This window comes from Gopherus flavomarginatus, chromosome 25, assembly GCF_025201925.1.
Source record: "Gopherus flavomarginatus isolate rGopFla2 chromosome 25, rGopFla2.mat.asm, whole genome shotgun sequence".
NCBI lineage: Eukaryota > Metazoa > Chordata > Testudines > Testudinidae > Gopherus > Gopherus flavomarginatus.
The window spans coordinates 11,370,885-11,384,605 of NC_066641.1; the positions used below are offsets into that span (position 1 = coordinate 11,370,885).

Consider the following 13,721-nt stretch of genomic DNA (forward strand, 5'->3'; position numbering starts at 1 on the left):
TTCCCCAATCACTCAGCAAAACAGTCACAGCCCTGCATCCTCCCCCAAACCCCAGCCATACACACTGCAGGATGTCGTTGCTTGAATCTCAAAGCTAGACGCTGGGAACCCACGTACCAAAAAAGCCACCGATCATTTCCTGTCAATATAGTCACTGAGGTTTCACAGGCTGGGCGGATTCTCAGAAACAGAGACCTAGGTGACGCCTTTGTTGCATCTCCTCCCCTTTTCTGCCTGATAATGTCTTGGGTGGTTGTTTTTTTTTTTGCAAGAGGCTGGGACCTGATCTCAGGCACAGGGAGCAGCAGCTGCAGCTTCTGCAAAAGCGATAGCAGCCACAGCAAGGGGGTGGGGGGAAGGCGTCAGAGAATGTCGAGTTTCCGCTCAGCCCCACAATCCCCTTGTAGCTGTGGAAGGGAGGAGGTCAGTGGGAGAAAACAATTTTCTGTTTGCCAGATCTGCCCCAGCTCTTCTGAGCGAGCGAGCCTCACCTCCCTGTGGCAAGGCAAGGGACAGAGAAACCACAGAGAAAGAGAGACGCACACACATCAAAGCTTCCCAGGGCCAAAACAACAGCTCACTAACAGGAAAAAAAAAAAGAAAAAGAAGACCCAGGCTCAGAGGCAGATCTGCTACTCAGACTAATCACAGCTGTTCCAGAAGACACACTGATCTAGACTGGGGCAATTAGGGAAGTAGATGTGGGGAAATCTTCCACCCAGCACTCATCCTCCCCTCCAAAGGAAGAAATAAACACATAGGCGTGCGTGTGTGCAGAACTGCCAAGTTTTGTGCGGCTCCCTGCGTGACAGGTTAGGTAATATTATGCACTGAGCTGTTTTGCCTATTCGCAACTAATTTGCATATTCGCATAAAACTTCGGGGGGGACAGCTGTGTGAATTTACTGCCCGAGAGTTGTCCGTTTGACAGCTCTGGTGGATTCAAAATGCAGTTTATCTACTGTTTCCCAAGTAGCTTGCCCTGCCAGCATGCCTCAGACCTAATGTTTGTGTGATTTTCTGTAAAGATAACTGGGGGAGTTCAGTCTTCACAGCCCGTGCAGTTATTGGCCTCTCTGCTGTGTCTGCCAATTTTTTATTAAATAAATAAATACTTTATCATTATTATTATTAATTATGATTATTATTATTATTATTATGGCCCTACCTAATTTGTGATATTGCAGAAATTGTATATCCTGCAATATGAAGCTTCCACCATAATTTTAATTTTAATTAGCTTACATTGCACAGTCCGCAATTTTGCATATATTTTTGGGGTTGCAATACACACTTTTCCCCCCATTAGTCAGTAGAATCCCATTTATCCAAGCTGATAGTGTCTAGGGCTTGGGCTGTCAGCCCCATACATTAATGGCTGCAACGAAATGTCTGGTTATCAAAAAGAAAAAAAAAGATCAGGTATAACTTGAGTGTTTATATTGTTTCAGCGAATTTTTCTTAAACAAATAGATCTTCTCTGGCTTTTTCAAATTGCCACAATTAATAAAGGTCCATTATTACTTTTCTGTGATTTTCCGTCTTGTCCTCAACTCATCCACAATTATTTGCCCATCATCCCGCAATTCAAGTAGGGCCTTAATTATTTTGTATTACCATCCTGCCTAGGAGCCGCAGTTGTGGAGCAGAACCCTGTTGTGCTGTATAAACACACAACAAAAAAGATGCTGCCCCGCAGAACTTACAATGTAAGTACAAGCTCACAATCTGATACAAAGCATGGGGTGGGTGGGTGAGCGAGTGTAAGAGACAGAGATAGGGAAAGCATGGTTTCCAGTATTACCATCCTAAAAAAATCTAATACATAGACAGAAAACGCCTTCCCATAGCTTCTTGATATCTATTATTTGCTATCTAGTAGCACCAACAATGCGGTCCATGCGCATACACACATTCATGCACATTCCCTGCTTGGAAAAGATTAGACTATAAGGCCAAGCAACATCCAAATATACATTTTATTTCCCGGTATAAGTGATGGCCAAGATTTTTAAAAACAGCTAGTGGCTCTGTGTTGCCTCCATTTTTGTTTTTGTTTTGGGGGGCTCGTGGTGGTGTCCATAAAATAGCCTGATTTTCAGAGGATGGACGGTCAGTGGAAGTTTTGCTTCCATAGTAGTAGGACTGGGGACTAGGGAACTCTTGAGTGCTCAGAACTTCTGAAAATTAGTCCACTTATTTAGGTGCTTAAGTATGGCCTTTTCAACATCTTGATCTATAAGGTCTCTGGACGTAGATCATGTCAAACATTTTTCTGTTAATGGTCAGGTATTGATATATTTTTCTGTGATTAATTTATTGTTATTATTATTATTATTATTATTATTGATATAGGATCATCCCACTAAGTCTGTTAAACTGGATTTCATATGGGCATGTTCCCTGTTATATAGACTGATTATCCCTCATTCCTCCATTGGGGAGGACGGTGTCACGGAACAAATGAGGAAACAGCAAAACTATTTTCCAGTATGTGACCTTCAGAAGCCACATGTCCACATGGAGGAGGCAGGTGGGGAAGAGAAAGAGGTAAGTTGGTAATGGTCCATAAATGTATAAGAGAGACAAGGTGGGTGGGTAGGTAATATATTTTATTGAATCATCATCTGTTGGTGAAAGAGACAAACTTTCAAGCTCCACAGGACTCTTCTTCAGGTCTGGTGAAGCTCTGTGGAGCTCAAAGCTTGTCTCTTTCATCAACAGAAGATGATCTAATAAAAGATTTCAGAGTAGATTTTCAGAGTAAAAGATGTTAGTTCACCCACCTTGTCTCTTGCATATCCTGGGGCCAACATGGATAAAACGCTGCAGACAGAAATGTATAGGCAGTGTGTTACAAAAATGTGGGAGTCAAGGGTCATAAGGGAAAGGAAAATCAGTCTGACTGTAAAAGTCCATTGAAAGTACTCTCATCTGTAAAAGAGTAGTTTCATACCACAAGCAAACTTATTGCATTCCTGAGTTAGGATGACACATGATATTCCTTGACTTTATTGTTTTAAATTAGACAGAACCAGGAAGACAAAACTGACCTACTACTTATCTAAGTCAAGTGGTTAAAGAAAAGTGAAGGCATTTAGGATATTTCAGTTGCTACCTTTCAAGTCATTAATGACATTAGAAGACAAGGTAGGTGAGGCAATATCTTTTATTGGACCAACTTTTGTTCGTAGAGAGACAAGGTTTCAAACTTATGCAGAGCTCTTCTTCAGGTCAGATATTACCTCATCCACCTTGCTTCTCTAATCTCCTGAGACCAACATGGTGACAACAATACTGCAACTATTAATGACATTGTTTAATGAATAATAATGTGTACTTACCTAGTGCTTTTTATACAACTCTTTCAAAGGGTTTTGCAAGAGGGAATCAGTGTTTTACAGACTGGGAAAATGAGGCAGTGGGAGATGAAAAGACTTGTCCAAGTCATTAGTACCCATCTATGGTGATTCATCGCTCCAAACACTTATCACTTGACCATGCTACAAGCTTTGTGGATGGTAGGAATGCAGGATCCAACCTATATTCTGTCAAGCATTAAAGTAAACCTCCTAATTAGATATAAACACTGGTGCAGAGGTCTGTTTTAGTGTACAGTTGCCTCTTATTTTGAAGAAATGTTATTAATAAAAAAAAAGTAGGTGTTCCTTGAAAATCCAGCAGTGTTGGTAATGTGTTTTCTGTTTGGGACAGGAGAAGGACAGAGACGTAAGAAAGAATTGTTTCTTGGTGGACGGAGTTGATGAAAAGCAGAGGCAAAGTTCTTGTTTTTCTCCTTTTAAAGCACCACACTACAAAGATAGCAGAAGCTCCTATTCAAACAGAGACTTTGACTTTGCTGATTGCTGTCTGGAGCCCAACTTCCCCCCTGCAGGATACTAGAAGCTCATGTGGATTTCAGTGGGGCAAATCGTGTTCTGTGATCCTATGTGGAGTGGAACAGGTTAAAACCTACGGCTCATTACATTGGAGAACTCACTATATTGGAGGATGGGTATTTCCATTTTCCCATTTTGTGGGTCAGGGTGGGATATGACACTCCAGCCCTGCCCCTCTGCTAACATTCCTACCTTGCTTTGGGGGGTGCACGCCATTTATTACCAGGGAACAAAACTGTTTTTTGGGTGAGGGGAAATTACACCTTTTAGAAATACCTACATGTTGTCTAGCAGGTTTCTAAGCATCATTGACTTTAGGGCAGGAAACCAAAAGTTCAGCACTGCCCAGTTGGGACAATTTAAAGGGAGAGAGATTTAAAAAAAAAAAAGAAGAAGAGTGTGGTTTTAAAAGTCTCACTGAAACAAAGAGCCAAGCAATGCTTAATTATTTTTACAGTGCCATAGAGAGGGCCCTTCTGACATCAAGGCCTCACCATGCTAAGCATTGTACAGATGCGCTCTAAGAGACAGCTCCTGTCCGTAACACCTACATGGAACCCGACAAGAAAGAAAAGCTGAAAAAGAAGTGAAGTGATTTGCGTAAGCTCACGCAACAGGTCAGTGTCAAAGCTGGGGATAGAGCTTCGTTCTCCTGATTCCCAATAAAGTGTCGTGGCCAGGAGCCAACACTGCCTCTTTGCCTAAAAAGGATGCTCATGTTAATTCAAAGGAGGTAAACTTGAGAGGTCTGGGAGCTGGCAGCTTGGATCATCTTTCCTGAATGTGGGACATAATGAGACCCAAAACAAGGGATCTGAAGGAAATAATCATATGCAACACTTTAAAGGAAGTCAGATTGATGTCTTCATCTTAAATAACACCTATACTCACTCCTTCATGCTAGTAACCATTTACAGTAACAAAAGAGAGGCAGATGCCACCAGATCCTGTGGGGAAGGAAGTGACTTTGGGTCTAAAATGAAGAATACCCTTTTGAAGGGAGAGATTGAGAAGAGTAAAGAGAGTTCTGGAGCTGCAGAACATCCTCATGGCCCACACTGTGCCTCTCTCGTAGTGGCTGGTCCAGGCTGAGGATAAGAGCCTCAGACTGCTACCAGCTAATGGAGTTACCCCGTTATTATTATCAGCAGCACTTGGGAGCCCTAGTCATGCACTAAGACCCCCATTGTGCTAGGTACTGTACAAACAGAACAGATAGATTGCCCCCACCCCAAAAGCCTTCTTTAGCTCATGCTTTGAAGTGGTAGTTCCTAGACTCTGTCACGGCTCGGGGTTATTACACTTCAATTGAAAATCCAAGGACTCCCTTCCTCCCCACCATCTGGGGAAGTAGGCAAAATCTCCGACAGAAGGAGCTACTTTGAAGATGCATTTTCACTAACCAGGGGCACAGATTTTCTTTCCCAAGTCCTGCCCTGTTTGGAATCACATACATTACAATACGTCCTTACCATTGGCTCTGAACTCAGAATGGCAATTTCATGGGCTAGTTTTACCAGCCTCCATTCTCCATAGTGGAATGGTGCAGGCAGCAGGTATTAGTGGCAAAACTAGATATAAGGAAGAGTTTTAGAAGACGAGGTGGAAGAAAAGACTTAGATACCATGCAGCTATGTGAGTCTAATCATTACAACTCACTAAATACATGAAGCCAAATACATCCTTGCTCTAACACTTTGCAATGTCACATAGGCCATTAGCTAAGCTTGACCTAAATTCAAGCATTTTTTAATCTAGACAAAGTTTCATGTTCTCTTGGAGCATTTGGTATAATTTACAATCATGCATAAGAAGCTTTGATTCCTGTGTAATTTTTTTCTCATTTTTATTTTATTTATTTGTATTTTAAAATAAAGTAACTGCAGTATGAGCAATCTGAAAAATGTTACTAATATGCAGTTATATTCCAAATAGTAACTCTGAAACTATGGCCTTTTAAGGTGCCATGCTTATTGTATCTTTACGGCTTCCGTGATGAAGTCATTCAGCCTACAAGCAAAATTATTTTCTTTGTAACTACTTTCAAACTCAAAGTACATTCTGCTAGTCAAGTTGGGATCACGACCACCAGTACAAATGATTCTGCAATTGGAACTTGGTTAAGAATTCTATTCATGATGCCTGAGCCAGAGTAGAATATGACTCCCTCTTCTTCAGAACTAACAGTAGCAACAACTCATTTTTGTAACTCACCTCAGCAGTTATAACTTAGCTATACTGCTCTCTTGTGCCGTATGTGCCACTTCTACCTAGCCCCTTTCCTAAGCACAACCACATTTTAAAAATCATAGGAAATAACAAATGCACAATATAAATGAAACATTTTCGGGCCTCAGTTTTTATGGCTGCAGTTTCCCCCTGATTTTGCTCAAGACACAGATATGCTCTTTCTTCTCTGGCCTATCCTTTCCCCACCACAGGGATTAGTTATGTAAATTGGAACTTAATCCCCTAAAAGCAAATTTGCAGTTCAAGTCCAAGTGCCTGTTTGCATGGCCAACTGGAACCAAAACCATGAAGAAACTGGGGATGTTTCGCATTTTACCCTATTTCCTTAAACTATAAAGGACTCCGTCAAGTTATAAAGGCAACTGACCAGATTTTTTTCCCTTTTCAATAAATTCATAATACAATAGATAAAAGGGAAGGGGGGAAAAAAACCTTCCTAGAAAAGTGAGCTAAGGCTCAGTGAATTTCCAGCAACTTGGCAAACATATTGTCTGCTCCTGTGACTCAAAAGAATGTAATAAAAGGAAGACAGCAGCCCAGCAGGCAACTTCTCGGGAAGCCGTCTGCCTTCCAGCCCCTTGATGTAATGCATGAACAGGTGCAATATAAAGGATGCTAAACTGATGATTATTAGGGCTGTTGGAAAAGGTTTCCTCTCTGCTGTCTGATGTGAATATTTTGTAAAGGCACAGTATTAAGGGATAGACCGGCCTTTTGCAGATCACCTCTTCTAAGGAGAATACTATGTTTGCAGAGATAAAGAAAGTTGACCTTTTAAAAGATATTCGTCCTGATTTGTGGCATTGTGTATCAGGAATATTTCTTGTGAAATCAGTGGAGTGATAGGGGACTCAGGATCACTGTGCTGCATTTCAGACTGGCTATTTTTCTCAGCAATGTCAGCCATTCCCTGGACTGACTTCAGAACAATAGCTGACCTCCTAGCCATTCAAGTTTGCATAACAGGCTGCAAAAGTTTTTAGGTGTGTCTATCTTTGTGGGAGTTGAGATAAAGTTTGTTTTTTCCCCTTCTCTGAAGTTGCTGAACTTTCAAGATTATCTGTCCTTATGGCTCAGCAACCAACCAAAGACTAAATAACAAGCAAAGATCCCATATGGTTCAGTGATTTCTTGGTTAAGCTTCTATCCAAGAGGCAGTATTTTCTTATTATTTACACGATTTCTTTTAAAAACAAAACAACAAGAAGAACAACAAGAGAGATTTACAGGAAGGGAGGTATGTTTAATGTCAACTATCCAACTTTAAAATCCTCTTTTTATTGAGGTTACCCTCTTCTGTTCCTCAGCCAACTCTGATCTCTTATGCAACATATACTACTAGTATGGGAATAGGACTGAGCAATTTAAAAGGACACCTACCTATTAGGCCCCTCCTAAACCAGTGCAGGATTGTCCCTACACTCTACTTTTTTCTATTGCTTTGTCCAGTCTACTTTCTAGGGTTTTACCCTCTGGGATAGACAGTGTGGCCTAGTGCATGGGGCACTGGGTTGGGTGTCTTGAGACCTGGTTTTGACCTGATGTATGACTAGGGCAAGTTATTCCTGCTCTCAGTTTCTTCCCCACCCTTTGACTATGTAGACTGTCATATTTTATGGGTAGTTGGAGGTTCTTTGTGACTCTGAAAAGTTCGTAACTCTGAACAAAAAGTTATGGTTGTTCTTTCAAAAGTTTACAACTGAATATTGAGTTTAACAGCTTTGAAACTTTACTATGCAGAGGAAAAATGCTGCTTTCCTTTTTTTTTTAGTAGTTTATGTTTAACACAGTTTTGTACTATATACTATAGGCTAGGACTATAACAGCATTTAAAAGAGAACTGAATACATTCATGGTGGGATGTTAGATGGGATGGGATCTGAGTTACTGCAGGGAATTCTTTCCTGAGTGCTGGCTGGTGAGTCTTGCCCACATGCTCAGGGTTTAGCTGATTGCCATATTTGGGGTCGGGAAGAAATTTTCCTCTGGGGCAGATTGGCAGTGGCCTTGGAGGTTTTTCGCCTTCCTCTGCAGTGTGGGGCATGGGTCACTTGCTGGTGGATTCTCTGCAGCTTGAGATCTTCAAACCACAATTTGAAGACTTCAATAACTCAGACATAGGTTAGGAGTTTGTTATAGAAGTGGATGGGTAGGATTCTGTGGCCTGCTTTGTGCAGGAGGTCAGACTAGATGATCATATTGGTCCCTTCTGACCCTAAAGTCTATGAATCTAAGTCCATAAATGGCTATTAGCCAGGATGGGCAAGGAATGGTGTCCCTAGCCTCTGTTTGTCAGAGGATGGAGATGGATGGCAGGAGAGAGATCACTTGATCATTGCCTGTTAGGTTCACTCCCTCTGGGGCACCTGGCATTGGCCACTGTCAGTAGACAGATACTGGGCTAGATAGACCTTTGGTCTGACCCGGTACGGCCGTTCTTATGTTCTTATGTACTGTATTTGCTTCTTCTTTTTTTGTCTCTGCTGCTGCCTGATTATGTCCTTCAGGTTCCAAAAGAGGAGTGTGGTTGACTGGTCAGTTCCTAACTCTGGTGTTGGTAACTCCGATTAGTGTCATAACAATCTAACTCAGTGTACGGTAATAGTGCTCCTTATGCTATGCTTTTCCACCTGCACTTTTAATATTTAACATCAAGCTATCCTTACGCAGTGGATGTGAAACTCAAAGGGCTATTGTCCTCCCTGTTCCCATGGCAAGATGCTTTTTCTAATAGCTGCCAGTGGGTTAACAAACAATTATTTTAGCTTTTTAGGAGCCAATGCATGCCAGATGGTGGCGCTGGCGGTGCCCCTATCTGTCAAGAAGGAATTGTATGGATAATAGGATTTGGGGAATGGTCCTAGCTGATCACTCCGGAGATATCCAAACTGACTGGAGTGGGCAAGCATCCCAAGTTTTGCACACACGTACGGGTGCACATTTAGATTCCTGGTCAGTTTCCAAGGGGAAAGAAGCTAAAGGGAGGAAGGAGGGGAGGAGAAGAACAAAAAAGCTCCCTACCCATCAGGCTCCTGTCTTTGAACCTAAGATTTTACAGAGCTTCTACGTAGCCATGATTGCTGTATAGACTGGGGAGCTTGTATGTGTGTGCGTGTATGACTGTGTGTGTGTGTGTGTGTATGTGCGTGGATGGGAATGTGCCACCCTCCAGCGCCTGCCTGAGCCCTTAGCCAGCGCCTGATTGTCTCCTTGCAGGAACAATGTGGGTTTGCGCTGGGGGTCCCAGAATCCTGTCCCCGCCTGTGCAAACCGTGTGAAAGGCAGATTTTGCAAGAAGGGGGCAACGCACGGAGGAGGAGGAGTGTGTCCGTAGCAGGAGGAGGGGTGGAAAAAAGGAAGCCCTCATGGAATTATGAAGGAGATGGTGGGAGGCTGCTGTGTTTGTTCTGACGAGAGAGGATGGGCAGAGAACCCGCTGGTCTATTGCGATGGACACGGTTGCAACGTGGCTGTACATCAAGGTAAGGCAGGGAGGGGAAGACCCCTCTCCCCAGAGCCGGGCTGGGCTTGTGGGGAGTGGAAGGGGTGTGGGGAGAAGGGAGGGGGGGGAACCCAGATCCCCGCCCCCCTCCTTTCCAGGCACAGAACAGTGATGGGAAGCTCTGAGCCATCCCCAGCTGGGGGGAGGGGGAGGAAGAAAAACATGGGGGTGTGGGGGGGGCTTTGTTTTATCCCTGTTGTTGGAAATAACGGTATTATTGATGGGCCCTGCTGCGGCGTAGGGGACTATGCCCCGGTGGCGGAGCAGGGGCAGGAGGAGAAGCGGTTTGGGGACCCTGGTGCGTGTCTACATTGGGGTGGGAGTGAAGGGGGCGGGTGGGATTTTTTTTGAGGGAGGGGCGCTAGGTGGGGAGTGGGTTCTTAGCCTCGGGTGCTGTTTTTTGGGGGGAGTTCACGAAAGCAGCAGCACTCAAACGGGAGGCTCCCGGGTTGTTTACTCGTGGCTGTTGTTATGTTTAGGAGCAGGGGACACTCTGCGAGTCCTTAGCAGAGAGCGGTGACCTCTGGCTGCGTTTCCCCTGCTTCCTTCCGGAGGACTGTGTGTTTATCAGGAGGGACCGGGGTGGGGGGGGACGTCTGTGGGGACAAGATCCTTCGGGACAGTGTGTGTGTGTTTGTGGGTGTGGGATCTGATGGGAGGTGCAGACCCCCGCTCTGCAGGCAGGGCAGGGGTGACGGAAAGGCAGGAAAGGGACCGGATTATTAACGTGGGAGCGGGCGGGCCGCAGGATTGCCCAGGGGGTTAAAAGACTCCTCTTGACAAGTGTTTCTTCAGCTCCTTGCTGCACATGGCTGGGTTATTAATGCCTCCCAGGAATGAATTAACCCTTTCGAGGGGCAGCACCGGGACCCTCTCACAGGCTGGGTCCTGCGGAGGGAGGCAGCCCCACTTATCCTGCCCCCCACCCCCAATAAGGATCACTTGCATGTGTACATGGCTTTACAGACAGGGCGGCACACACCCGAGCTGGAAATGTTGCCCTCCTCAGATCGGTGGGAAATAGTTGTTTTAGTGGAAGCCCGGTAGAAGGAGAGATGGTGAAAAGCTGAAGAAGCATAAGATTATCACTGATATTTGTTTAATAATAGAAAGTATCCTGGTCTCACCTGGTGCCAGTCTATCATCATACACACCCCAATATCTATCTATCTATCGCACTGCCCTAGCTGCCCCAGTAACAAGGAGGTGAGTGAAACCAGACAGTCACTACACTCTCCAATGAACACACAGCAAAATGAAAAGAAAGAAAAAAAGACAGAAGCCGTCTTTCACTTGTGGGCAAACGCTGCTCCCAAGTAATCACTTTGTATCTGAGCTCTGAGTCCTCCCTCCTCAAAGGAAATCTGCCCAACACTTTCAAAAGGCAAGCCTCAGAACTTAAATTCATAACTCTGCTAGGCACCAAAAATCAGGGAGTTAATAAAGACAGATTTATGGCTCATAACAACAATTTGTAACTCACTAATCCTCCTTTGTCCTAGGACATCAGAGGTGAAGACTGCCCACTTGTCCTTGAATGGTCTCTTGCAACATGTGCTAACATGTGCTGACTCCTGATCTGTTCCACCTTGTATTTAGCTGTGAGACACTCCGTACCTTTCCCAGACCTGAAGAAGAGCTCTGTGGAAGCCCTAAAGCTTGTCTCTCTCACCAACAGAAGACATTACCTCACTCACCTGGTTTCTCTTTCTCCTTATTATACATAAGCCAATAACCATCATTATCATACATAAGCCAATATCTATCGTACCCCAATATTTCTTTTTCTCTTGTTCTCTTTCTTTCTAGACTTTCTTATACAGGTTGCTGTGATTGGGAAGTTGGGCATTCCTCTGTGGCTTATATGCCATGCTTGCACCTGTAAAAAGAGGTCATTTGCAACCAGGCAAACAAGGGGAAATTAAACAGAAGCAGGGTTGCCCAGAGGATTCAGGAGGCCTGGGGCAAAGCAATTTTGGGGGGCCCTTCCATAAGAAAAAATTGCAATACTATAGAATACTATATTCTCATGGGGACCCCTGCAGGGCCTGGGGCAAATTGCCCCACTTGCCCCACCCCCGGGCAGCCCTGAACAGAAGAAGCAGAGCTTGTAGGGGAATTCTCCTCACAAACAGATGCAGTGCCTCCTGTCATAAAAGAGTTTATTCCAGGATGCCTCTAATGATCTGTTAGCATGTAGTTGGTCACTCTGAAATGACACTGGCTTGTTGTTTTAATGTCACTGAGGTAACTCTTCTACTTCCTATTTTTGTAATACCAGAAACTTGAGGATATTTTTCTTCACTACTGATTATTGGGACTGGGAGTGGGGGGAAGAAGGGCATTGGTTTCTGTGCCCCACCCCCATCCCTGAACATTAACACATATGCTTTTAATTGGTAACTAGGACAGTTCCCACTTTTACAGTGCTTTATGAGTTTTAAATGTCTTTGTGTACAAGCCAATGCAATTATATTGGGACTGTATATGTTTACTATTTGCTGCAGACACAGCAGAGCAGGCACAGAACGCTGTTTTGGTAGGGCCTACAAAACCAACTTTTAGTTTATAAAAGCCTGAGTCATAAAGTAGTGTATAAAGTATCCTACAAACTAGATATTTAGACCTGGAAGACTTGCCTCCTTCAGGTTATAATAATTTTAAGGGACATCCTATTTGATATCCTTGCCACCCTCCCTTACTATACTACCTATGAACATGGTATTCGGATATGATTTTGGCATACTTTAAATTTTCTCTTCCAAATAGAGTTACTTTGTTAATTTATCTCTTTGGGCTTTTTCAACACCAGCAAAGGTAAACCATGTTTAGCTTTTGACTGCATGAATAAAATAGAGCCAAAAATGAGCTTACTTTAAAACTTCACGTTAGAGCTGGTCAAAAAATGGAATGCAATTTTTTGTAAAAAATGTCATTAAAATGTTGTCCCTTTTTGTTACTCAAAATTACATTTTTCAACAAAAGCCTCAAAAGCAAATTAAGAACATTTTCAACTCTGGTCCATGTCCAGTTTATATTTTCTTTCTTTCTCTCTTCTTGTTCAAGCAACAGGCAGGGAAACTAATCATGTCTTCAGCTGAGTGCTTGCCTCTGGCCGTATGCCCATTGCTAAAGATGGACCCAAGGCACTCCTCTGTCATTGCCTTTATATAGTTTCTATTTTCTTATGTGTATGCCTTGGCTCGTCCTGGAGTGAGCCAGCCCTTTCAGTTTAACTCCACCACCTCCATTTTTCCCCCCTGACTCACATAAAATCTCAGACATTAGAGAAATGGAGAAAACTTATTGTGGTCCTGTCCCGTCTGTCCCCAGGGAACATCACATGAGTGCTTCCAGCATTATATTTTCAGATGCTTTGTCCAACCTAGTTTCAATGGTGGGGACTCCATTCCAACTGTCAGCTCAGCTTTGAAGGTTGAGTAAAGAGGATGTAATTTGTTCTTTGCTGACGGATCCCTACATCCTAGCTGGAGCATGAAAGACCGTACCCCTGTCTTCTCTTTGCTTCTGTTGCTTTAAACCTACATGCATCCTTCCAGAGTCAGCAACACTTTCTTAAAATCCAGCAAGTACATCCCTTGATAGGTTAGAGAGAGGCACTGCTGCTGAAGGAGGTAGGGCATCCTCAAGTGACATCGCCAGTCCTTGGAAAGGATTATAATGGCCAGGATGTTGGCTTGCCCCATGGCACAAGGGAAGCAGGCCAATTATAAAGAAGAGAGCTTCTGTTGACACAGAGGGAGCTGGAGACAATCAGTCACGCTGGGAGAGCAAAGAGAGGGGAACATTTTGATAAGAGCAGGGTGAAAATATGAAGATTTCCTGGATACTAGCTGGAGGCTGTTACATTAAAGTGAAGCTCGTTCCCCACGTTGGTCCAAAATAGCCCAGATTTGGTGACCTTCCTGGCATGCTGAAAAAGGCAACTCTTTGACAGGGTTTTTGGAGAGGGCTAAGGGCATGCTTCTTACAGTGATGAAGAGATGGAAGGGATTTTATAGTTGTCTGGCTGGCAAAGTTCCTGGTGAAACGATTGCTTTAATGCTGCT

At 43.7% G+C, this 13,721-nt stretch overlaps 1 protein-coding gene and 1 long non-coding RNA gene across 4 annotated transcripts in view; both read left to right on the forward strand.

Annotated features, from left to right (window-relative positions):
• The first annotated feature begins 377 nt into the window (after positions 1-377).
• Positions 378-4,317, forward strand: LOC127040747 (uncharacterized). Its single transcript, XR_007771544.1, has 4 exons — positions 378-812; positions 1,630-1,709; positions 2,415-2,550; positions 3,715-4,317. It is a non-coding gene; the product is annotated as an uncharacterized LOC127040747 (long non-coding RNA).
• A 4,897-nt stretch (positions 4,318-9,214) lies between these two features.
• Positions 9,215-13,721, forward strand: part of MLLT6 (MLLT6, PHD finger containing) — a 72,787-nt gene continuing 68,280 nt past the window's right edge. For all 3 annotated transcript variants that reach the window (XM_050935271.1, XM_050935273.1, XM_050935272.1), the window contains exon 1: positions 9,215-9,631. In XM_050935271.1, coding sequence (XP_050791228.1) covers positions 9,523-9,631 — 109 coding nt within the window. In that variant the 5' untranslated portion in view covers positions 9,215-9,522. The remainder of the gene's footprint in view (positions 9,632-13,721) is intronic.